We start from the raw sequence: 24,970 nt of genomic DNA, 5'->3' as shown, positions 1-24,970 counted from the left end.
GCAACTGCTGCACCCTCCAAGTGTTGTTAGTATTGTGACAGCTAAGGAGCAATATGCAACATTCAGAGCATTAATATAGCAGCAAACAACTATTAGCCATGTAAAGATAGAGTAGAGGAATGTCTACCCCAGCGTGCCCAACTGGCACTGCCGTCATAGGGCGGTTACAGCTGACGACAACGTCTCGACCGACCGTTAGCCCCAAGCCTCCAGCTCAGGTGTCGCCATGTTGAGAGACTGTGAGAGGCAATCGAAATGCTACAAATGTCGTATCATGCACCTTTAATAAGACGTGTCATGAATTTAATAGAAAGGACAACAACAACAACTAAAAATGATGTGTATACATTCATGATGCACTTCTTTTTCAAAGTCACTTTAAGAGGTATATCCCTGCTAGTCTTTCTTTGTAGGAAATGTGTTCTCTTTAGTAAAGGTCCTTATTGTTATACCAAAATGTCAGACCTTGTGACCTCAACCATGCAGGCTTATATCATAAACAAAACCATGATGGAAACGTAACACTTCCTGCAGCCAAATGGATTTTACCCAAGATCCAAAACCTAGTCTTGTCACTGCCAAATGAAAGCATAAAAATAATGACATGCTGATGTTAACAGGCATTATTTGTATCCTGTTCATATTCGTTTAGCGTGTGAGCATGATTACATTTGCTAATAAATACTAAACACAAATTGCAGTTCAGCCTGACGGGAAATGTGGTTTTGCAGGTTAATGGAAGTTAAATTTTGGACAAATTAAAGTTTCGACTTGATGATGGCAGTGGAGGAAAATGTATTCAATTCAACCTGAAGGGGAACAGGAATCTTATAGTTGTTGAGAAGGTTCAGTCTCGACCAAAGTGGTGGAACGACCGACTCACGTTGCATGCTAAGCTGGAAGTATCATAGCTAAAAGCAAATATTATAAATATAAGTCCATGTTAAGCTTCTACTATAAAAGACCACCTGGGAATCACTTTGAGACCCTTCGAGCTTCTGCACAAATCTTGTTGTTTATTTCCAGCAACACTGAGGGCACTCAGCTGTGACTGGCACTGCGTCCATAGATTAGTCACTGTTTGTGAAAGCTCTAATCAGCCTTGAATCAGCCAGGCGCTGATGGACTTCATGCTTTGATGCAGGGCGTCTAAAACACATTTAATCACATGTTTACACAAAGCTGTGATTATTATTTACTTTCTCAGTGTTAAAGATGTACACTAAATATGAGCAAACTTGACAGCACGTTACATTACAGTCAACAGCCACTTTTGTCAAAACAACAGCTGGATTCAACGTTTTTGTCTTTTATATTTTAACGTTTACATTTTGTATGTGCTGCATACTAAACTACAACACGAACAGATCCTCTAGTATCACGTTTGATTTGTTTTAAAGCATGTTTGCCAGTATGCAGTAAAAAAATGTCATTGACCCACCAGGTAACACGACATGAAATAAAATCTATTTTTTTACTGAAGAAAAACAACGTGTAGCGTTTTGCAAACCACAGCTGGTTTTGATCCATCGGGAGAATAATGCACAAAGTTAGTCTGTTTCCCCGACAGTGTCTCTCCTTAGTGAGTCAGCCTCCTCTATTTGTGCAGCTTTTAGCCTCGGGATAAACAGCACAACATTTAAAGCAGACAAGACTTAAAGTGTCAAACAAGAGGAAAATAAGCTAATCTATCTGGCTGGTTTCACCCAATCATGTCACATCTGGTTTCTCTCTCCTCCTTTTTTATTCCTGTTGCCCTTCTGCTTCTCATTTCTCTCCCATTTCCAACTCCTACTGGATCTAAGATTTACGATCCTGTTTGAATAGAGGCAGATTTAACATCCTGGTAACAACATTAAATTTAAGAGTCGGTGTGTGCGTGGACTTACTGAGAAAGCCGGTGGGCATTAAACTGTGGAGAATGACACAGATAGAAACTTTCACTAATTCCCACAACATAGGGACTCAAAAAAATACATGCAGCACCACACACACACACCACCACACACACACACACACACACACACACACACACTCTCTCTCTTGCACACAAAAACATGTAAATCTCCTGCAGAAAAATGTCCTCTTTTCCTTAATAACAAGGGACATAGAAAGTGTGTCACACAGCGTTCAGACAAAGTTACTGGCTGTGTTTGGTTTGTTCGGTTGAAGTACATGTATGGCCGTTTTTGGGTGGATGTGAAGTGGTGTAGGAGAAGGTGGCTTGGGGGATTGTATATTTAATCTCTGGTGCGAAGCTGATGTCCTCATACTGAACCCACTATATGAAATATTTAGCCGTAAAATGGTTCGGAGGGGAATTAAGGCAATTCACAAGGAGTTTCTGCTCTTGAGTACAAACGTGTCAGCTTGCATTTGCCCGTGTTTTACTCGCAGTCAAACGGCGAATGGGCCGCATCTGTTCCGTACTGTACGGGGGCGTGTGAGTGTTTGCGTGGCGTGAGCTTGTGTGCATTAATGTGCATCATCAATTTCAGTCAGAAAGCAGTGGCATAGTTGAGGATTATATATACCCCATTTCCAGGCAGCTACACTAATGCCCATCTCATTCACACAAGGCCCATTAGCCTATGTGTGTGTGTGTGTTTGTGTGTGTCTGTGTGTGCGTGTGTGTGCGTACTGTACATGCGTATGCCTGCAGCACCTGGTGCCGTCTGACAGTGCCTAACCTAATGGAAGTAAAGCACAGCTGTAAAACCACTGGCCTGTGCCATATATCCGCCCGCTCAAATCTGCGGCTAACTGCTTTCACACCCTTACTTTCACGCACACACATTTATAGGCAGATTCAGACACACAAAATACTGAGAGCCATACCGCGGCTAATGGCTCAATAGCTCACTGAGAATCATTCAGGGGGACATGGGGGCACAGAGTGGAAGTGAGGGGGTCGGGGGGGTAAATCTCCAGACATAATCCATGGAAGGGAAAAGACCATCGGATGTAGCAGTCTGTCTTAAGCTGGGAGAAATGTGTGTGTGTGTGTGTGTGTGTGTGTGTGTGTGTGTGTGTGTGTGTGTGTGTGTGTGTGTGTGTGTGTGTGTGTGTGTGTGTGTGTGTGTGTGTGTGTGTGTGTGTGAGAGCACATATGGCTCTGATTACGTTAGCTGAGCTGCTTACAGTAAAAGCCAGAGGCTGACCAGCTCAAGCCTGTGTGCTTTACCAACCATGAGAGGGCTGGGAGTTTTAATCACGGGTGGGGCATGGAGGGGAGGGGAGGGGAAGGGAAGGGAGAGGAGGAGGGGGGGGAGCGGGGTTACAGCACAGGAGAGGAGGGAAGGAGATGAGTAAAAAGATAGAAGGATGAAATAATTGAGGCCAAAGGACACGATGGATGAAAGGTGAAAGTTTGAAGATGAGAGAGAGAAAAAATTGAGAAAGGGATCAAAGTGTCGAATGGTAAGATTGGGGGAAAAAAATTGAAGAGACAAGGACAGTTGACCAGGGCAGAGAGAGAGAGAGAGAGAGAGAGAGGGATCATGCTGTCTCACTAGAAGAAAAAGAAAAACGAGCTCTTTGCTCATTCTCAACTTAGAGTGATCAACTAACTATTGCTGTGGCAGAGTTGAGGTTGAAAAGAAACTGCCAAGATGAAGCGTGCTGGTGTGTAAAACATTAGTAAGAAAACTTCAAGTTAAAAGGACCAAAATGAAGCAGACTATAAACAGTAATCTGCAATAGACAGACAGTAAATAGCTGCTTGTTGATCTAATCTAGCAGTAAATAAAACACAGTTGGGATTCCACTCGTGCTGAGTTCATGAACCCTTTCACATTTGTTGTTTTAAACACCCGGCTCAGCTCCATCATTCCCGGGAGAAATCCTCTGGCGCACTGGAACCCGTGCGTTAAACGTTTCCAGCAGCAGCAGCGGCGGCGGTTCCTTTGAAACAAATGAACAATATAGCCGGAGATGAGAAACAAATGTATTAGATGAAATTGCAAGATATACGTGTAGAGCGAGGGACGAGAGAGATGAGAGCAGAATTCAATAAGAATTCATCAGAGCTGCTTAAGCTGTGAGATGATTCTCCATAATAAGTTGCAGTCCTGTCCCATGTATCTCCAGTGATGGTAATGTGTTTGTAGACAGTCAGACCCCAGACTAGAAAAGATGAAGATACATGGGAAATAAATTATTTTTAGCCTACTTAAGAAAAGCTAAGTGATATGTGAGGATGCCAGATTAAAACCGCGGACATCCTCATTACAAGACGCCTAATAAATGAAATCAAAATAATTTGTCTCTCTTTCTTTCTTGTGTGTGTTTGTTAGATTGATGCTGAGGGAGGAGGCACCCAGCGCTCCTCCGAAGAATATCGTGGCCAGTGGGCGGACAAACCAGTCCATCATGGTCCAGTGGCAGCCTCCGCCAGAACCCCAGCTCAACGGGGTCCTCCGAGGATACGTTCTCAGGTATATACATACTATATATGCATAAGGAAACATACTTACAAACACATTTGGCTTGATAACAAAGACATTGAAAAGTCTAAAGTCTTTGTGAGCTCTGCACAGTGCAGATATTTTTAAAATACCAAACTGACAACCAGGGGCTGCACGGTGGTGTAGCGGTTAGCACTGTCGCCTCACAGCAAGAGGGGCCCGGGTTCAATTCCCGGGCCGGACAACCTTCTATGTGGAGTTTGCATGTTCTCCCCGTGTCAGCGTGGGTTCTCTCCGGGTTCTCCGGCTTCCTCCCACAGTCCAAAGACATGCAGCTTAGGTTCATTGAAGACTCTAAATTGCCCGTAGGTGTGAATGTGAGTGTGAGTGGTTGTCTGTCTCTATATGTCTGTCCTGTGATAGGCTGGAGACCTGTCCAGGGTGAACCCTGCCTTCACCCATTGACAGCTGAGATCGGCTCCAGCACCCCCGCGACCCTTAACTGGATAAGCGGTTACGGAAGATGGATGGATGGATGGAAACTGACAACATCTGCAATTGTTCTAGGGTTTAGAGACATTTAGTCAAGTAATTGTTTAGTTAACATAATAACAGAAAATCAACTCTCATCCATTTTGATAATCAGCCATTTATCAAGAAAAATACCAAACATTTACTGGTACCAGCTTCTCAAATGTGAGGATTTGCTTCTTTTTGCTGTTTCAAACCATTGAACATGTATTAAAGCTTGGGTTGTTTGGACCCTTAGAGGCAAGACGTGCAGTTTGACATGGTCACCTTGGAATCTGGAATATTCTGAAAGGGTTTCAGTATTTTCAGACATTCATCCAAAAAATGAAAAATCAGTCTCTGATTACTCATTACTGCATACGAATTCACTGAAACTCACTTCAGCCCTAGGATTGAGAAAACCTATGAAAATTGATTTATTATATTCATATATATGCAGATATATATCTGCATATATATATATATATATATATATATATATATATATATATATATATATATATATATATATATGCAGATACTGCTCTGCCTGCTCTTGGTCGACACTGTCCTTCACTTTGATGTCTACCTGAAGTGTGACACACTGGGTGTAATCAAACTGTCATCAACCGCCGCACACTAAATTTGCATATAATTGCAGGAGAAGTTATCAGGTCTTTATGGTCATTCAGTGTGTTATCTGCCTCCACTTCAGAAATCAGTCCGAAATAGAAACGCACACTCACACATCGCCACTCTATCATTTCAGCTTTATTGGACGGAGCTTCTACCTCCTCCTGCCTTCCCCCTTTGGATTCTCCTCTCTCCTTTTTCGTGTCAGCTGGCACATCCTCACTCTCTTCCTCCCATGCTCTCCCCCTTGTCACTCCCCCCTCCTCCTCCTCCTCCTCCTCCTCCTCCTCCTCCTCCCCCAGTGTGAGTGTCAGTGTGTCAGGTGGAGAGAGAGGAGAAAGGGGTTATCTCCTCTCCACTACAGAGATCCCCTGTCAGCCTCCAGCGCCCCCCCCTCACTTTATGTTTATATGTGTGTGTGTGTGTGTGTGTGTGTGTGTGTGTGTGTGTGTGTGTGTGTGTGTGTGTGTGTGTGTGTGTGTGTGTGTGTGTGTGTGTGTGATAAATCGCTGACTCAGCTGGTGAAACGCTGGAATATCCTGTTACACCCAATAGGCTCCATATTAAAACGCTGACATGTGGATTATTACTCCATTCAGCTCCATCAGATATGTACAATACCTAAGTGGTATTACACCTCCCTGTCTAGTCGGGTCATATATCCTTTTAAGTGGACATTTATATCACATGTAGTAAAGCGAAGGCCTTAAAGGTGCACTACTCAGAGATGTCTTCCAGCCATTAAAGGTTTTTTATTTTTTGGGGTTCTGACGTGATTCAAGCTAGTTTTCAACAATCGAAAACACTTTGGATGGTTTCTCTGCTTCCCAGATCAACATCTGTATATAGGAATATACAATATGATAACTTGTGTGGCTTCATTTTATTTATTTATTAAGCTCTATGCAAAGTATATCCAGGCTTTGGAAGTATTTCTATGAACACTTTTGGTTATACATTACATTACAGTCATTTAGCAGACGCTTTTATCCAAAGCGACTTACAATCAGTAGTATATTACATATCATTCACCCATTCACACACTGATGACAGGCTACCATGCAAGGTGCCACCATCAGACTCTGACTAACATTCATGCAACATCCAGTCCACACCGACGGCAAGCCTTCGGGAGCAACTTGGGGTTAAGTGTCTTGCCCAAGGACACATCGACTGCCGAAGCCGGGTATCGAACCACCGACCCTCTGATTGGAGAACTACCTCTCCACTACGCCACAGCCGCCCCATAATATATTACCTTCATTCATTATATCATTTTGTCAAATTCAAGGAGGTGTTTACATACAAGGAATTTACCTTAAATGCATAACAACAAACCATAATAAGAGAAAATAAATATAAAGCAAGTAGTGCCAAAGTCAAGAATCCTGAATAAAATACAAATTGACAGATGTTGAGAAATAAACATATTAAAATATATTAAATATATAAAAAAGTATGTAAAATATATCTGTTTTTAAAATGATAAGAGCTGTGTTATAGAAAGAGGATGGAATGTGCAAAATATTGACCAAGGAATGTGCAAATAGAATAAACAGTATAAAGAATATTTGCAATGGGCAAAGATAATAATAATCGTGTGTTAAAGGATCAGTGTGTTGCATTTAGTGGGATCGATTTGCAGAAATTGAGTATAATATTAATAAGTATGTTTTCTTTAGTGTATACTCGCCACTAAAGTGTGGCACTTTGTGTTTTTGCAAGGTAAGTTGTTGGTCTTCAATACACATACATATATATATCGAAGAGCCAGAGATTGAACCGTCAACCCCTGTTATTCTACCACAGCTGTGTTATACTATATATGCATTTGCCTATGTGTTTTGAATTATTCAGAATCCCTTGTTTACTTTCCCCACTTGTTTTTGCTACAAACCAACATATTTACAATGTGTGTGTGTGTGTGTGTGTGTGTGTGTGTGTGTGTGTGTGTGTGTGTGTGTGTGTGTGTGTGTGTGTGTGTGTGTGTGTGTGTGTGTGTAGGTATCGTCTGGCAGGGCTGCCAGGGGACTACCAGGAGAAGAACATCAGCAGCCCAGAGACCAACTACTGTCTGCTGAAAGATCTGATCATCTGGACACAATACCAGATCCAGGTGGCTGCCTTCACTGGAGCGGGTCTGGGCGTCTACAGCAGCCCTGTCACCGAGTACACTCTGCAGGGAGGTGAGTTAAAACACACAAACACAACAACTTTTACTTCTCCGTCTTGGAGGGGAAAGCAAATGTACCAAGACATTTTGAGTCATTATGTCGATCGACAGTCCGTGCAGACACACACATCACTAAACTAAGAGTATTCCAGCATTAAAATGTGAGTAGCATAATCTCTCAGTGTACATTACTTTAATTAACTGCCAAAAAGAAACTCTTCCTTGCTCCTCAAGTCCTAAAACTTGGACCAAAAAGACTTCCCATAACATTATACGCACACATGTTCCAACATGCCACTGGGGGCAAAATGTGTGTGATGGAGTGTCTTGAATTGTTGTTCATATACAAGTTATGATATATAAATATTGAGTTACAGACAGCAGCTGTAGATAGAAATAAAAGGATGTTGCTGGTGTTCTTGAGATCTTCAAGTGATCATAGATCTTCATTATTAATGATATAAAATAGAATAAGAAGTATGAAGGCCGTAGGTTTCCCGCCTCAACAAAATACTTAAAAACTAGCGTGTGGTATTTCAAACACTTTTGCCCTTGTGGAGAACTTTTGCTTTACCTATAATTGCTTTTTAATGTGGATACATTTTGATGCAATTGTGTAGAAGCACACATCTCTAAACACGTCTGCCCACAGAGATACATTCTCTATAATAGTAGCACTTTTCCATAGTGATAAGGTAGAGCATCGTCAACGATTTTTACGTGTTGAGTTTGTGAGCCAGTGACTGAGATCACAGTTACAGGCGGCGCTGCCTCAGCAGGCTGGTCGTCTTCACTCTCGGTGACAGGATGAGGAGCTAAAGTCAAAGTTGCCCCTGAGGCTTCCCCCTCAAAGACATCTCAGCTTTAACCAACTGGGAGGAGACTCCAGGGTTGACACAGGAGTTGCTGGAGGGATTACACCTCCCATCTGGCCTCGGAGCACCTTGGGGTTCTGCAGGATGAGCTGGAGGAAGCTTGTAGGGAAAGAGAATCTGAACCGCTCTATAAACGTATGATATGATACAATAATATATCGTGTTGATTGTAATAAACATGGCTGCACAGAGGAACACACTTTTTTAGTATTTCCAACATAAATCCATGCAGATGTAGTGAAAGACGGAGGAATGTAAGCAAAGACATTAAAGAAAGACGAGAGGAAGTGGTCGTGGGGGTAAATCTTCTTTAAACACGTGCTCTTCTCTTCCTGACTTTTATTCCAACAGTATATTACTTTTATTAAAGATAGACCGAGCTTCATACACACACACGCACATAAACCTCGCAGTCATTATAACAAGAGTTCAGGACAGGTTTATAGACTCAGGAGAGGGAGTTGGGCTCATTAATTATTCTAATGTGGTTTAATGGGAGTGGCTGCGATGGATTGGACATGTTCTCTCTCTGCCTATCTCTGAGAGGAAGAGGTTGAAGTCAGTGTTAGACTCTGATAACACTGCTCTCCTCCCTCTCTCTCACACAGACGTACACGCATACTAAGATTCCCCCAGAGGACAGAGTTTAGTGTTTTATCTGGAGCTGTGAGCTGTGAGGGGGTTAGAAGCAGATCCCCAGGAGTACAGTCAGCATGGGGGGGGGGGGGGGGGAGCATCTTTAACATCAATTAATCTTCTGTCTCCCTCTCTGTCTTCTCATCCATTGTCTCCCTTTCTCTCACCCTCTCTTCCCTTCCCTTTTCTCACTAGTCTTTCTCACTTTTTTTGCTCTGTATACCATCAGTGTGTCTGCATGTCGCCTGGCCTCTTTGGCTCAAACATGAGATGTAAAGGCCATTCCCATCATGCAACAGTGCATTATCATCACTCTGTGGCTCTCCCCGCATCAGCATAAACCCCTTATAGTGTAATCACCGTAACATGTGCCGAAGGACACACATGCAGTATGTGTATTAGCACACACGTATTCCACAGTCACACTCCACTCCGCTCTCCCTGGCTTTAATGCTATCACGGACCCTCTTCCTCTCGCTGACCTGCTGGTCTGATTTATTCCATATAATGCCTCAAGATTCACATGTAGAGGAACATTCATACACTGACATGAAGGGAAAAACAAGAAAAGTAAACATAGGAGACATTAGACCAATCTTGGAATAGATCTGTGTGTTACTCGTGTGAGCACTACATGTTCGGGCTTTGTTTACCATATTTACCTCCCGCCAGCCTCTTTTTTTTTTTCTAAATTGAATAAGTAACATCATTTTCAAAGGAAAAATTGCAGAGTATATTCCCACATCTTCTCTGTCTCTTAGCACAGTCTGTTCCGTCTCACTCTCTGGTGGACGATAAATGTCTCGGCCAAGTTGATGCTTCAAACAGACTTATCGCTATTCTTCTATTTCCTATTTAAATTATTACTATTCCTCTTTAGTTTGACTGAAAATTCTTATTATTTAAATTTTTATTGTTGTATCTGTGAACAGGGATTCAAATTTAAACAAAGAAGTCCTAGTTTTTTAGAGATTGATAGAACATAGATGTGTGGATTTTTTTTACTGTGAAACATATTATAAATAACAGAGTGTATATATCCGACACTATTAGAACTATGCAGGCTGTGTCTGCTGTGGCTTTAGAGGGAAAAGTTTACAAGTTTACAAATAACCCTGATGAAGTCATCAGGGTTACTTGTACTATACTACATAACATAGTGGATGTATGGGTTTTGAAAGAAGTATGCATCCAGGAGGCATCAATTTTCTAAACGTGAAAAGAAACTATCTTAAGTTGCATTTTTGGAAATGTTAGATCCAGTGTTTTTTGAGCTTGACCCACACCGCAAATACAAACCAGGATATCCCGTCCTCAATATTACCATTATTTTTAAACATCATCTTCTTGGGTGTCCTCCAACTTAACGCGAGCACCTTTAGTAAGTTAAGCATTTATACAAATCCAGTGTAATTGTCCTATTATCTAATACATTATAGTTTGTATTCAATGAATCATGGCGTTGCAGGCTATGCAGTTACATCGTGTGGGTAATAAAGGTTGACAGGGCTGCAGTAAAGGGAGAGTGATGTGTCTACGGGACTGAACCAACAACTCCAGTGAGTCATCTAACTTTCTGTGGCCACTGTCTGTCCTCATGAGGTCACTGACTGAAAGGCGTAATAGAGATAATTCATCATTTTGGCTGTCTTTATGAGCCGTCATTGTTCAGCCCCTGTCACTGAAGGGGCAGTACCCTTATCTCACTTATCCCCCAAATGATACTATGCTAAATATGGGAATGCAAAATACAATAGATGAGATGAAATTTATTGAGAAATTAGGTCATTTTGCGGCAAGGAATAGCACTGTAGGGTTGGCATTTAACTTTTGCAAGCCTAGCAGATATTTTAAATTAAAAAATGAACTGAATATCAATGTGAAATAGTGAAATATGCTGCCGTATAATATATTTAAAATCACAACTTGTTGAAAAAGTAAAAGAGTAACCTTGAAAACTGTTTATTTCTGCAGCTTAGGGCTCCAACACTGTTATTGTACATTCTTTTCCATTGTATCTAAACACTCATCCTCTTCCCTGTGGTGAAACCATTGCAGCTAAATGTTATGTGTGTGCTTAGTTCCCACAGCACCTCCGCAGGAAGTGGAAGTTTTAGCTATCAACTCGACTACCATCCGCTTCACATGGAACCCTCCGCCTCAGCAGTTTATTAATGGCATCAACCAGGGATACAAGGTAAGCCTGTGTGTGTGTGTGTGTGTGTGTGTGTGTGTGTGTGTGTGTGTGTGTGTGTGTGTGTGTGTGTGTGTGTGTGTGTGTGTGTGTGTGTGTGTGTGTGTGTGTGTGTGTGTGTGTTAATGCTATAGCACAACGTACAACACTACGTACAAATGTATGTTCAACCGTTCTTGTAAAGTTCGAAAAAACAAAAACCTTTCTCTTGTAAAGTTAGTTCAATTATTTCAAGTACATTTTTTTGTTCAGAAAGAATTATGTAATGCCTATTTCAATTTCAAGCAAATCTGTTCTCATCATCTTCCGTCGTATTTTTTTCTTCATAAAAACCCTGCTCGGATACTAAAATTAAAATAATATTAAACATGCAATAATGCAGTCAATACTATAGCCAGTATGTAATAATAATGAAGTTTTGAGTCCAACACTATTTTTAGCAGATTCCAAAAAACAGTCTGTAAAACAAATCTATTCAACTATTTCCATCAATTTAGCAGTTTAAAATAAAATAGATGCTGTAAAATAAATCGTTTTTCTCTGTGTGGATGTGTCAGTCGTTTTTTGGGAAAACCTATCAACCTCTGATAAGACTTTCAGCTCAAAGGTCATGGCCCAGAATGCACTGCCTTGTTCTTGTTTACCCATACGCTTAGCCCGGCCAAGTGAGGGATCAGCTCCAGGTAGAAATGAAATTGACTGATGGAGGAAAAAGAGAGGGAGCATTAAATGGGGAAAGAGGAGAGGAGGCGTTGAGAAAATAGGGAGCGAGGGACCGAAGAGATAATAATAAAGAAACCGGATAATGGGGAGCAGGGTTGAATACTCTGAATGATCTATACGTAGTGGTTTTGGTATGTGATTTATTATTCACTTTATTGTGGCAACCAACCCCTGAGGAACTGATTAACATGACAAAGAAAACACATCACATTCTTGCTGTGCATCACTGGGTCTGTACGTCCGTGTGTGTGTGTGTCTTTGTTGGTTGATAAATACTATATGGCTTTCCTCCTGTTTGATGTGGCTCTCTGACGCCGTCTCTGTAAAACAGGCTTTGCCCCTCGGAATTAGTGGAGCCTCTCGGTGCCGCTGCACATGTGGGTGTTCGTCTTCGGGGTGTGTTGTCCCAGTTAGCGGACGGTAGATAATGATATTAATTAAAAGGGGATATGAAGCAAAGCCTCATCTCATCTCATCTCATCTCATCCCCCCACAGATCACTGACTGTATACAATACCCATAATAATATAGCTCAAAACTGATTGCCTTAGGGGGGGGGAAACCAAAGAGCCACTTGTGACGAGTCTTCAGTTATATGTCCTTGAAACTGTCTGATGTACTGAAGTTTAAGACAAGGTAACATTTCTCTCTATCTATCAATAAATATAGGCTTGTAACAAACAAAGGGTTGTGTCTATGCTCGAGTCTACTCGATGCGTTCTTCAGCAAACTTCGGGTTTCCATTGCAATCTGGTTCAGAATGCTCACGTCACTAAAGCAACAGCAGATCCAATCATCCCAGCACTCTTTGAAAGTGGACTAGCATCAGATGCTTGAGGGTGCCAGATCAGCACTCTTTCACTGCACCCAAACCGTGCTGTGCTGATAATAAGGTAGAATAGAAAACCTTATTTTACCATGACGGACTGGGTGCAGTGTCGCACCCTTTGGGCAGGGAGAGAAGCAGCCGCTCGACTGTCTCTGGGTACCACCAACTTATTTTTTAATAAGAGATGGTCTTGATTGGAGCGCTCATATGATGAAGCAGTATGTGCAGCATTTACGGGGTTAATCTAGAACATTCCTTTTTTTTGTGTATACTTGGCAACATCAGTGTGTTCCTTAAACACTTATTTCACAGATCTATGTGTAAAATGTGTTAGGAACGTTGTTGTGCAACTATCCACTACACCCAAAACATACAATATGGTTAACCAGTAAGCAGCATAATGGTGTACTCAGTAAAGTGCATATCTCCGCCAGGTATGTCTGCAACAACCATTGCTGTATTGTGTTGGAATCAATACAACCCACAATTGGCCAATATAAAATGCAATGCTTTGCTTTGTGGGATTGTAAGCGGAGACAGTGTGCATGCCACAAATGTGCAAAACCCTAAAGGCAGTTGTGGTTTTTAAATGACAAAAATACCTTTCGATGTTGAACTGACGAGGTGTTTATACCACACGAGCAGGTTACTAGCAGGTACAGTGGTAGATACTTACTTAACCGGAGTTTGAACAGAATACCTCGGTGTTATATGTCAGCTTTTCATATAGAGAGTTGAAAGAAACCCTTTATGTAAAGAGATTGTAGAACAGAGGCTAGCTAAAGACAAAAGGTGACCCGAAAGTAGTGAAGAACTTGCTCTGTGTTGAAATGAACACTCTGGAGAAACTCAAAGCCCAATCCTCTTCCTTTTTTGAATCTTTCTTTTTTTTTTGAAGATGTTTAATTCACATATAGGAAAGATAACTCAAATTGTAACTAATAATGATAAAATAATAGGAATAATATAGAATATAAAATAAATTAAACCAAAGGGAAAAGTAAATGATAATCATAATAAGACTGCACTCTTGGAGCTCTAGGAGTCATCATCATATATATGTTTTGTTCTTCATAAGCTCTGAGAGGCTTTTCATGTTTTCCTTTCTTTAGTATTAAGGTACAGAGATGATTGTCCACGAGGCCTCTTCTGAAAACAGAATATAATGGGTTTCATTGTTCTCCATTTGGATGAAAATTTTAGCAAGGAGTATCAGATTATCCAAGGTCATTTCACTCTTAATGTCCTCCAAGTTAATAACAAACACAATATTTTCTATTGTGAAAGGAACAAGGATATTGATTGACAGCACAGTCCTGCAAAACCTCACAGAAGTAGTATATAAAATGGAGAAACAGATGATCAGTAGCTTCAATTTAAGTAACACATAAATTGAAGTTATTATGATAAACATTAAATCTCAGTCTTAGCGATCATTAGATGGATAAATATCTTTCATTCATTTGAAAAGGACTTATTTTGTCATGGGGATTCCAGGATAAGTAGCATAGGTAGATCTCTATTTCTTAATGTCTGAGGGTGAAAAAAGTTAGATGATGGTGTTTGTCTTTGATCGTGTTGTCCGGCGCTCTTCCTGCCGTACCTACACATCAGTGTCCACTTAAAATGATGTTAGACTCGGCGAAGAAAAATTAAATCAGAAATGTTTGCTTTGTGCATTGTTTCCGTGGTGATAGAGGGGAACACAACATAGCGTTTCATATTTATCGAAGTGAAGATTGGCCTTCAGTACAAGTTTCCACATCACTGCCAACGTGATAATAGGGATTCATACTGTTAGGTGTGGGCCATGTGGAGAAAATGAGTGTGGGTCACATACTAATTTTCACAAAAACAATGTAGCGGTTCTGTCATTTACTGTGTCGAAAATAAACCAGAAATATAGTAGAAAAGCACATTGAAGCTTCATGACAGCAGGTGAGAAAGTGTAAGTGTTTGCAAAGCGTTGAAGGCTCAGAGTCGTAAAGTATTGTGAATACAGGTCAGAGGTTTATCAAATATAGAGTGAGATGCTTTGCTAATGACTACATGTAAATGTGTCATCAAAAATTAGCCATTGAAGAGATATTTTTAATTTTTAATTATGTGCTTGTTTTTCCCATGAAAACTTGGCGGTAACTTCACATCTCAGCCAGTTATTGTTTAACCATGAACTATAAATATGGATCCATATCACAGCGTTGCCCTTGGCTCATCTCCCATTATGAATATGTAAGTGTATGCTTATCCCTGTTTGTTTTTGTAAAATAAAGCAATAACGCAAACCGAACTGCTGCGGTTCTGAATATAAATCAATCTTCATACTAGAGAAAAATCAACTTTTCATTAGGTGGTTTAGTTGGAGTGATAATCAAACTTAGTGTTTGTTCTCAGATGTTGTTATGACTACTAAAGGCCTGCTGGCAGGAATTTATGTTAAGTGCTACATTCATACGTAAATAAATGCTTCACTTAGAGATGCAGATAAACTTTTTCGAGGTAATGAAACATGAATATTGTTTTGCCATTTTGACAGATTTGTAAGTATCATTTGGCAGTTTTAAACTTTAATGACAATAAAAAACACTGTTCAATTCATTTTGGTAGCCTGGGGCTAAGGCTGCTTGATTAAAAAGATGATTAAACAAAACAATAATGGAAAAATACAATAACAATAATAAGCCAATAACTGTGATGGACATTTTAGCTGTTAAGGTGTTCTGCCGTAACCAACTTTTCCCACCTAACACAGCTGATGGTCTGGCCAGAGCAGTCTCCGGCGGCGGTCATCGTGGTGACCATCACCCCGGACTACCCCGGTTCACGGCACACAGGATTAGTCAGCGGACTCAGGAAATTCACCTGGTACTTTGGCTCCACCCTCTGCTTCACGACACCTGGAGACGGCCCTCGCAGCCTGCCCGCTCTGCTGCAGACACACGAGGACAGTGAGTAAACACATTACATTACATTACATTACAGTCATTTAGCAGACGCTTTTATCCAAAGCGACTTACAATCAGTAGTATATTACATATCATTCACCCTGATGAAAGGGCTACCATGCAAGGTGCCACCATCAGACTCTAACTAACATTCATCATCCAGTCCACACCGATACGTTGTGCTATAGCATTACACACACACACACACACACACACACACACACACACACACACACACACACACACACACACACACACACACACACACACACACACACACACACTTCAATGTGAATAGAACAGAACAGAACACAAATAACATTCTCTCCTGTGAATACTAATATCAGTGTATTGAATGGCTTTGTGTTCAGTCCAGCTGTTTCTATCAGTGTGAAGCACAGCTGTGTACACAAAGTTTTCTCTCGGGCCCCTACTTTCTTTTGTCTCCTTTTTGATCTTGTCCTTCCCCCCCCTTTCATTTTTTTATCCACTTTGTCTTTTTAAAGGGAATTGATTCATATTTTTTCAGACATCCTGGTATTTATAGCCTTCTGTTCCGTGGATAAACATCATAGCTGCCGCTCCCATTTGCACAGTACACATGCACATAGTCGCACCGTCAAATAAACACAATAGCCTATAGGCAGACAGACAAGCAATTATTAACAACCAGCAATTATCGAGTGGGAAAGGGATATTAGGAGCCATGTGTACACACACAAACACACACACACTCCAACACAGTCGTGGACTGGTATTGATTGGGTGCTGGGCATACTGCAGGGTTAACGGTGGGTGTAATTCTTGCTTGATGATAGCCTTTTGAGTGTGTTTGTGTGAGTGTGTGTGTGTGTTATTGAATGTCATAGATGAATAGCTTAGTCGCTCTGCAGGGAGAGCGGTTAGAGAGCCATACATGAAATGAAAAATGACAGGCATGCGTGCACCTGAGCGTGTGTGTGTGTGTGTGTGTGTGTGTGTGTGTGTGCGTGGTGGTCAATGGCGATGTGATAAGGAGGTGGTGTGTGAAGTTGAAGAGCAGTAAGTAAAAGGACGGGAAGCTTGTGTGGAGGGATGATTTTCTAAAACCGTACCGCTGAAGAAGTTAAAATATTACTAATATTTTCTGATGTGATCTGATTTTGTGATTTTTTTATTTTTTTTCAGCACCTGGACCCGTTCGCCACCTGAGCTTCACTGAAATCTTGGACACCTCACTCAGAGTCAGCTGGGTAGAGCCTGAAGACAAGAACGGCATCATCATCGGTTAGAGCTTTTAAAGTATCTCATAACTTATTCATTCCTCCACCGCCTCCACCTTCCCTCCATAATCAAGAAACTTTCTAAGTTCAGTTAGCATTTTCTTTCCATAAAGTAAAACACATAATGATAAGACATAATTCAAATGAATATACTTCTTTGTAAACCCTAATCCTAACCCCCCCCCAAAAAAAGAATTAAATAAAGATGAACATATTGCTACCCAGTCAAGAATGTTAAAAAGGAAAAGAAAAATTTACATTACATTGCCCTTCCTCACTTTTGTACCCTTTGTAACTAAACATTTTTAGATAGTAGTTTGAGATCCATTTCACAAAATCACCCAAAATATTTTAAGCTCGGTGCAAACACAACGCTGTTTCAATTTAAAGTTTCCTCTTAAGCCATAACCCCTCTCTCAGTCCAAGAGCACTTTTTTTGTATATTGCCAAGGAGTGAATAATTTCCTTCTTTGTGCTTGTGTGTGAAGTCCTAAACCCCTGAATTCCAATAGATGTGACTTTAAAAACAGTTTGGAAGTGTGTTCCAGATATCCAATGCTGTTTTTCTAGCCTCGTGGCTCTTTTCCATAGCATGCTTAATAATTGTAGGGAGCAATAGGTTACTCTCCACAGTAACTCTGTTGAACAATGCATACACCATGCAGTACCTTATGATCCAGAGTGCAGAATGACTAATATAGGTTAAAAATAAGTGAGCATCCCCGCAGCAGTGAGAGAGGAACCCTTAAACTTTTATAGTTTCTTCTGTATTCTCCTCTTCGTCTTTTCGTCTCTGTCTGGCGTCCACAGACGTCCTCCTGTCTCAGACACTGTGTTGGTGTACAACTGATTCATCATCATCTAATCCCTTCTCTCTGCAGCCTGTCTTTTCACATTATCTCCAACATGCCCTCATCCCACGCATCTCAACACCCAGGGTGTTGTTTGTGTGGTGCGTCTCTGAGCTTAAGGCAACCCCCCCCCGCGCCCAACAATTCATTTCCCCTCAGCTAGTCCATGGCTCTGTCAGACAATGGTGCTGGTGAACAGGACAAGCTGCAATGAATTAAGCGACTTCACTATATTGCATGTGTATGTGTCTGTGTGTCGACACGGCCGGCATCCATCAGGCACCTACAAAACAAGCAAAAGGCTGCAGCGGCTTCACTGTCCGCTTACACACTCAAAGAGGAGCAGGAAAGCGAAAATTCAATCAAGGTCACCTTGCACATTTACTCTTTTCTCCTCAACCTGCTTTTCATCCGGCACCTGGTGAGCACGGAGACAGATGAGGGACCGTTCACCCTCTCCAGGGCTTTACTTACAAGTGGCCTCCGCGTACACACACACACACACACACACACACACACACACACACACACACACACACACACACACACACACACACACACACACACGCACACACACGCATTAGAAGGTGGTGGAGTGTGATGCATGAGTCTGAAGATGCGTAGGGACAGACAGGGATTTTGACTGTAGTTACCCCTCCAGCACTCCCTACCTCCTTTTTGGCTCGGCGCCTCTCATTATGTGCGAGCTTGTGCGCCTGTGCATGTGTTTGTGTGCATACATGTCTGCTCGTGTCTCTGTGCGTCTTTATTAACCCAGCGTGTGCTCTACACCCTGCAGGCTACGTGTTGTGGTGGGAAGTTTCTGGCGCCGAGTCGAGTCGTGTGGAGCGTTCACTTTCCAACTCCACCCTGCAGTACCAGCTGACCGGTCTCACCTCCACCACTGCGTACACGCTACAGGTGGCAGCGCTCACCGCCGCAGGACGGGGCGTGGTCACACCCTCCACCATCTCCACTGGAGTCCCACCAGGTACAACAAATACACACAAAGGAGAGGCTGACAGTGGATGTTAAAGAAAGATTTTTCTCCTGCGAGTGCGTGTGTGTTGCAGAGTAAATATGACTGATGAGCCCTCCCGATGCCATTGTCTTTCCTCAGGCTGATAAGTGGCTGTTACTGTGTATCCATGAATCATCACCCACACAAACAACACACACCCACACACACACACACATCCGCATTCACAGGCACTCACAAGAGTTAGTCATTTACAGCATCTTACAGAGCGCTTTAGTATGTGGTTTATTTGTGTGTGTTCGCATGTGCACGCCATGCTTGTGTGCACGATGGGTTTGTATGATTCGACCAAGGCCAAGTTGCAATCATTATTAGTGCTGATTAACTGCAAATGGCAAAGTGGAGGGAGTGTAGAGAGGGAGAGAGAGAGAGAGAGAGAGAGAGAGGGCCAGAGACAATCAAAGAGCAGGACTGAAGAAGGGAGTGCAGATAGAAACATAATGAGGGAAGAACAGAGAACACAGAAAAATGCAATCTCCAAAGGACAGAAGACCCTCAGAAATGGACTTAGAGCAAGTGGAGGAGAATGGAGGGGAAAAGAAACTTGCTCATACGGCAGGATTTTTGTCCTAACATTTTCTGATTACTAATTTATGACTAAAAGCAGTAAAAAAAGTGAAAGCAAGATGAATACAGACAGTTCATGGATTCAGAGGTTATTCATTAATTCATGAAAGCAAAAGTCTGAAGGAAAGACGGAGGACTGAAGATTAGGAAAAGAGAACTAAAGAATGAGCAGAGAGAAAGAGAGAGATCCACAGATTCTTGTCTGGTTTATTTATTCATGTATTCATGGAGTTGAGAGAGTTTTGTCATTCATCTGAGCATGGCAGCTGATATCAACATCTGCACATTACAACCATTACAAGTTTTGCTGCATGCACTTACGGAGCAATGGCTTCTGATCGCTATGATTTTATTGTGTCTCACACATGAACCATGACGTATCCAGAATAAATATTGCCTTGGTTCCATAATAACTGGACCCGGTCACATTAAATAATCTGTTTACAGAAAAAAATAAAATAATCTAAAAAAACAAATCAGTCTGATGCGTACCAGTGTTTTGTTGTGTTACAGCACACGCCGTTTGATTTAACACATCGGCTTTACAGATCTGCATTCTGCCATGTTCAGCAAATAATGATGCTGCATCAGAACTGGAAGGATTACAGTGGATCACACCAGAGCACTTACACCATCCAGAGATACCGAGTATCAACCAAACACAGTGAAGAGAAGTGGCTGACAAGGGGGTCTGAAGTGCTTGATCTTGTGATGATTGAGACAATTCAGAGCCTAGTGGATTGTGATGATATTTGATTATGCAGATTTCATTAGCAGAAACAAGCTGTCATGTATTACATTTGTCAGGACAGTCTTTAAAAAAACACACAGACAAATAAAACCAGTATTTTAGCCCAGTCTGCAGAGCAGTCGTCAAATGTGCCGCCTGCCTGACCGACGCCAAGTCAATTCAACAGCTGTCAGTGAAGAAGTCTATTCAGAGGCAGATATAAATTGTGCGTGGCATTTGAAAGGTGGAGTTGTAAACCATTCATTGGAATATTTAGTTCTGGTTGAAGTGTGCATACAAAGCGTATTATTATTCCTATTTGATTTATTCCAGATGAACAGAAGAAGAAAAACTCAGCATCCGCAGGAAATAATAGTAGTCTTCTGTTTGCTTGTTGTTGACCAAAGTCAGCGAAGTTCTCAGCTTTTATGTTACAGCAGCAACTTTTCAAACTTCTAGTGTTTAGCAGCACACGCCAAGGAACAAACCCGCTCCATCAATGATACTACTGTCAGAGAATACTCTTTGTACTGTAAGCGGAATTACCTGATTTGTAATTGTTCTGTCTTCCAATTATTATATTATTATATATATGCAAAAACAGAGACATCAGTAAAACAAGATATAGAAAATAGGTAAATAGTAAAAATCTAAATATAATAGTAGACAGACTGAATGGTTGAGTTCACATTATTGCACATATGAAATATTGATATTGCCTGAATGTACTGAATGGTACAGGTTAGGTTTAGGAAAAGGTCATGTGTTGAGTTAAAATAATTACAAGGGTAACGTGACTCAGTGACGTGGCTTCAGGTGACATCATGTCGTCAGTAAAAAATAACTGACAAACAGGGGACACAAACACAGGTCCACTGGGTGAAAGTTATGTGTGTGTTTGACCCATTCAATAGCCCTTCCTCACACCTTTAGTGGACATTGTCGCTCTTATTACTAAGTCTGTTGCTCTGAGAGTCTAATGATGACGGGGATTGTTATTTTACGTTCGAGATAGTTGAAAACCTGTTTCTTCTCATACAGACATTAAAGGATGTCTTGTACGTCAGTATCAAAACGCCAAGCATTGGTATTCAACGCCCTGGTAGTGAGACCAGCCTGAAATATTTATACTGTTTGTACCGTCTGCCAGTTGGTGAAGATAGTTACTGTTTCATCATTTTTTCCTCAACAACTTATCCTCATTTCTACAGATTCCACATTAATATATTAAATGTATTTTACATATTTTTAAATATTTTAATTATAAGAAATATTCTCTTTGTGAAGAAGGAAACTGTAAGATACAAAGATATGCTACACCTGGAACATGAAGGTACTGTTGATCAGCTACATGTTGTCAGCTCTGTGTGGTAATCTGTACACTTTAGGTGTATTAGGTTTAGACAATCAGATGCAGCTTGAGATGGACCAAACGTTTTGGATTTCTCAGCCTAGCCCTGATTAGTTTCCAGCTCCTCCTTTCTTTCTGGAGCCACATTGCACTTTCCCTTTCCCTGTCACGCATTACTTTCATGGAGATGGAACAATGTTAGAATAAGAATGGGTCAAATATAATTTATGAGGCTTGCAGCCTACTCAGACATTTATAGGCCTTAAATGGACTTTAGTGAACTGTGCATTTAATTCACCTCTCGCCTCCACTGGTGTACAGATTTATCACTCTGTATTGTGTTGTCGACCTTGGAAATATGAATGAAATCGCTCTGACCAAGACAGATATGCAGCGGTAGCATAAGCGCCTGTGTTTTCGTAAAATTAACGTTTTTCTTTCTGTGACCAAACCTTTATTTTATTGCATGGACACATAGACATATTTTTTTAAAAAGGACTGGAAGCAATGTCTTGGCTCACTCTTACTTAAAGCCAATAAAGTCATTATTGTCAACTTGATTTCCTACTTCTTCTCTCCCTATTATAAATGGTATTGCACGTGTATTAAAGATGAGACACGTTGCAGTTCTGACCACTTTTTTTGCAGTTTTGGCATTTGAACATATTTTTATCCCTTCATAGAAAAGTCTTTATAAAAACAATATTTTGTCTTTCATTCATTTCTTTTGATCCATCCCTTTGAAATAGTCCTCCATGCTGTGATGCTACAGTCCTTTTCTGCTTGAACAAAGCACTACTTTCTTTTTGTGCTAATAAATTGTTATTGTAAATAGTTGCTGCAGCAATTATTTTATTTCAAAAGATTTGTAACTCACCATTGAAATAACACAAATAACATTAATATGAGCACAACGATCCCGCAGGGTTTTGGTCAAGAGATATTTTATATACATAAAGTGGAATGCAGTACCAGCTGCACTAGAGCAACATCCTTTGCTGTTACTGATAGCTCCGAGATAAGCAGTACTCTTTCTGTTTTCTGTCTGCAGAACTTCCTGGTGCACCATCTAATTTGGTCATCTCCAACATCAGCCCTCGGACCGCGACACTTCGGTTCCGTCCTGGTTCTGACGGCAAGACGGCCATATCACGATGGATCGTAGAAGGCCAGGTGCGTGTGTCCACAATTGTGCATGTTTCTCTTTGTGATTTCTGAAACGCAACTTGAGGAAAAACATTTTGTGACATACTATGTCCTTTCATGAGCAGGTAGTGAAGGAGGATGGAAAGGAAGAGGCGTGGAGAGTCGTCTACGAGAAAGAAAACCAGCCAGATGCAAACACGCTGGAGATCCCCGACCTCACGCCGTTCACCCAGTACAGGTGAGCAGCAAACACCCACCGCCTCCACCGGAACGTAGTCTACCCCATGTACACACACACACACACCCACCCACACAAACCCACTTACACACGTCTCACTCTCCGCCAGTTTCTGCAGTATTGCAAGACGCAGGTGAAGTTAGATAAATCACACAGACTCACAGAGAGACAGTTCCATCTGAGACTTTTCTGTTTGTCAGCACCTTCACAGCTGCTGCATGCAGATCCTTATTACCCTCCCGCTACTTGCTCGAGGGAAGGAGTGGGGAGGTGGGATGAGGGCAGGGGAGAGGGTGATGAGAAAGTGGGAAGGGCACCAGAGAGCATTAAAAGAAGGGGTGAGACGTATGGATAAGAGACGTGGAGAGTAGGAAATAGAGGAGGAGAGAGGAGTGTCTTTAATCCCTGCTCAAGGGCCGTGGAGAGCCTGCAGTTTATATACGTGATCTATCGTCACTCTGAACAGCAGCAACGCTTCCTCCTCTCCCTATCTCACTCTCTCTCTCTCTCTCTCTTTAAATCTCTCTATCTATCTTCTGCATGTATCAGTCTATCCGTCTATCTCTGCCTCTTGCTCTCTGTATCACTGCATTCATCTGTAATGGGATTGCGGCGTTTGTGTGTGTGCACACGTTGTACACTCACAGGGATTATGTTGTCACAGGCGACACCATCGGGACATTAGATGAAGTGATGCACTTGTCTGTGTTTCATACCCCCCCCCACCGCTTTAACTCCCTCTTTACACCCTGCTTTCTATCTCCCTGTACAGGAGCCAGAACTCATAGATGTAGTCTCTCACATGCAGTCGGCACTCTCACACGTTTTATCACTCACACCCACACCGAAGCACGGCCGCATTTAGAAGTTACAAAAGTAACAAATGATCCCTCGTGTCTGCATGTGTGTGTGTGTGTGTGTGTGTGTGTGTGTGTGTGTGTGTGTCCGTGTGTTTGTCACCAAGTCTGTATGGTTATGTCTCTTTTTTCTCAGACATCTTAACAATATGCCAGTGGCCCTTTCAGAAATTCTCTGGTGGAGAGTTCCAGCTGAAGGATGCCATCTAGTAAAATATGTTTCAGTTGTGAAGCAAATAACATGAATATAGCAAACGACCTGAAAGTTCCAAAGTAGTTTTTTTTCCACTCTAACTGAGAAGTCTGGTCGTCTGGTTGAGGTGTCCTGCTTCTACAGTCTCTCTATGTAATCAGTTAAAAATATTAGACAAGCACCGCTCACATTTGAAAACTTCACCCCCATGTTCAACTTTAGACTTAGTCTTTTATGAACTGACATTTTTTTGTCATTAAGTGTTCAGAAAAGTAATCCAGCAATTAAGTGTTGCACTGTCATGAAGTGTTTGGACACAAAAGAGGCATATTTAAGAAGAAATATCTAACTCAAAGCAGCAGAGGCTAGTATGGATCTAGCTCTAAAAACACTGGATCCTACATTACCCATAATGCAGCTCGATATCATCTTCTTGTTAGACCTTCCCTGTCTGGTTAACACACAAATCTTTTAAACTGCAAAACCCCAATTTGTAACGTATGCCTTTTTTTCTATTTGGAGTTCACCCTGCAGTAGACATCATGATACCGTTTCTCCTTGTCCGAGTAGTTCTCCTTGTGACTCATGAACTACGTTGTTGTGTCAAATCGCTGCAGTGTCCCTTTAGCTGTGCTCTCTGCTCTCACCAGGTTCAGGATGCGGCAGGTGAACATTGTCGGCTCCAGTGCCATGAGCGCCCCCTCCAGGCTGATTCAAACCCTGCAGGCGGCCCCTGACACACCCCCCTCTAACCTCACCCTGCTGTCTGCCACACAGACCAGCCTGCGCTTCAACTGGAAGGTACTGAAACA

General features: G+C 41.6%; 1 protein-coding gene across 1 annotated transcript in view; it reads left to right on the top strand.

The window, feature by feature from the left end:
- LOC129095493 (protein sidekick-1-like) overlaps window positions 1–24,970 on the top strand; it is a 233,084-nt gene that overhangs the window by 171,692 nt on the left and 36,422 nt on the right. Inside the window, exons 17-25 of the mRNA XM_054603956.1 lie at window positions 4,296–4,436; window positions 7,554–7,735; window positions 11,315–11,430; window positions 15,732–15,927; window positions 17,092–17,190; window positions 18,837–19,028; window positions 22,776–22,897; window positions 22,996–23,108; window positions 24,809–24,959. Of these exons, the coding sequence (XP_054459931.1) occupies window positions 4,296–4,436; window positions 7,554–7,735; window positions 11,315–11,430; window positions 15,732–15,927; window positions 17,092–17,190; window positions 18,837–19,028; window positions 22,776–22,897; window positions 22,996–23,108; window positions 24,809–24,959 (1,312 nt within the window). The remainder of the gene's footprint in view (window positions 1–4,295; window positions 4,437–7,553; window positions 7,736–11,314; window positions 11,431–15,731; window positions 15,928–17,091; window positions 17,191–18,836; window positions 19,029–22,775; window positions 22,898–22,995; window positions 23,109–24,808; window positions 24,960–24,970) is intronic.

Source organism: Anoplopoma fimbria, chromosome 9 (genome assembly GCF_027596085.1).
Source record: "Anoplopoma fimbria isolate UVic2021 breed Golden Eagle Sablefish chromosome 9, Afim_UVic_2022, whole genome shotgun sequence".
Classification (NCBI taxonomy): domain Eukaryota; kingdom Metazoa; phylum Chordata; class Actinopteri; order Perciformes; family Anoplopomatidae; genus Anoplopoma; species Anoplopoma fimbria.
Note: the sequence above shows the minus strand (reverse complement) of the source record. Positions and strands in the feature narration are given on the sequence as shown.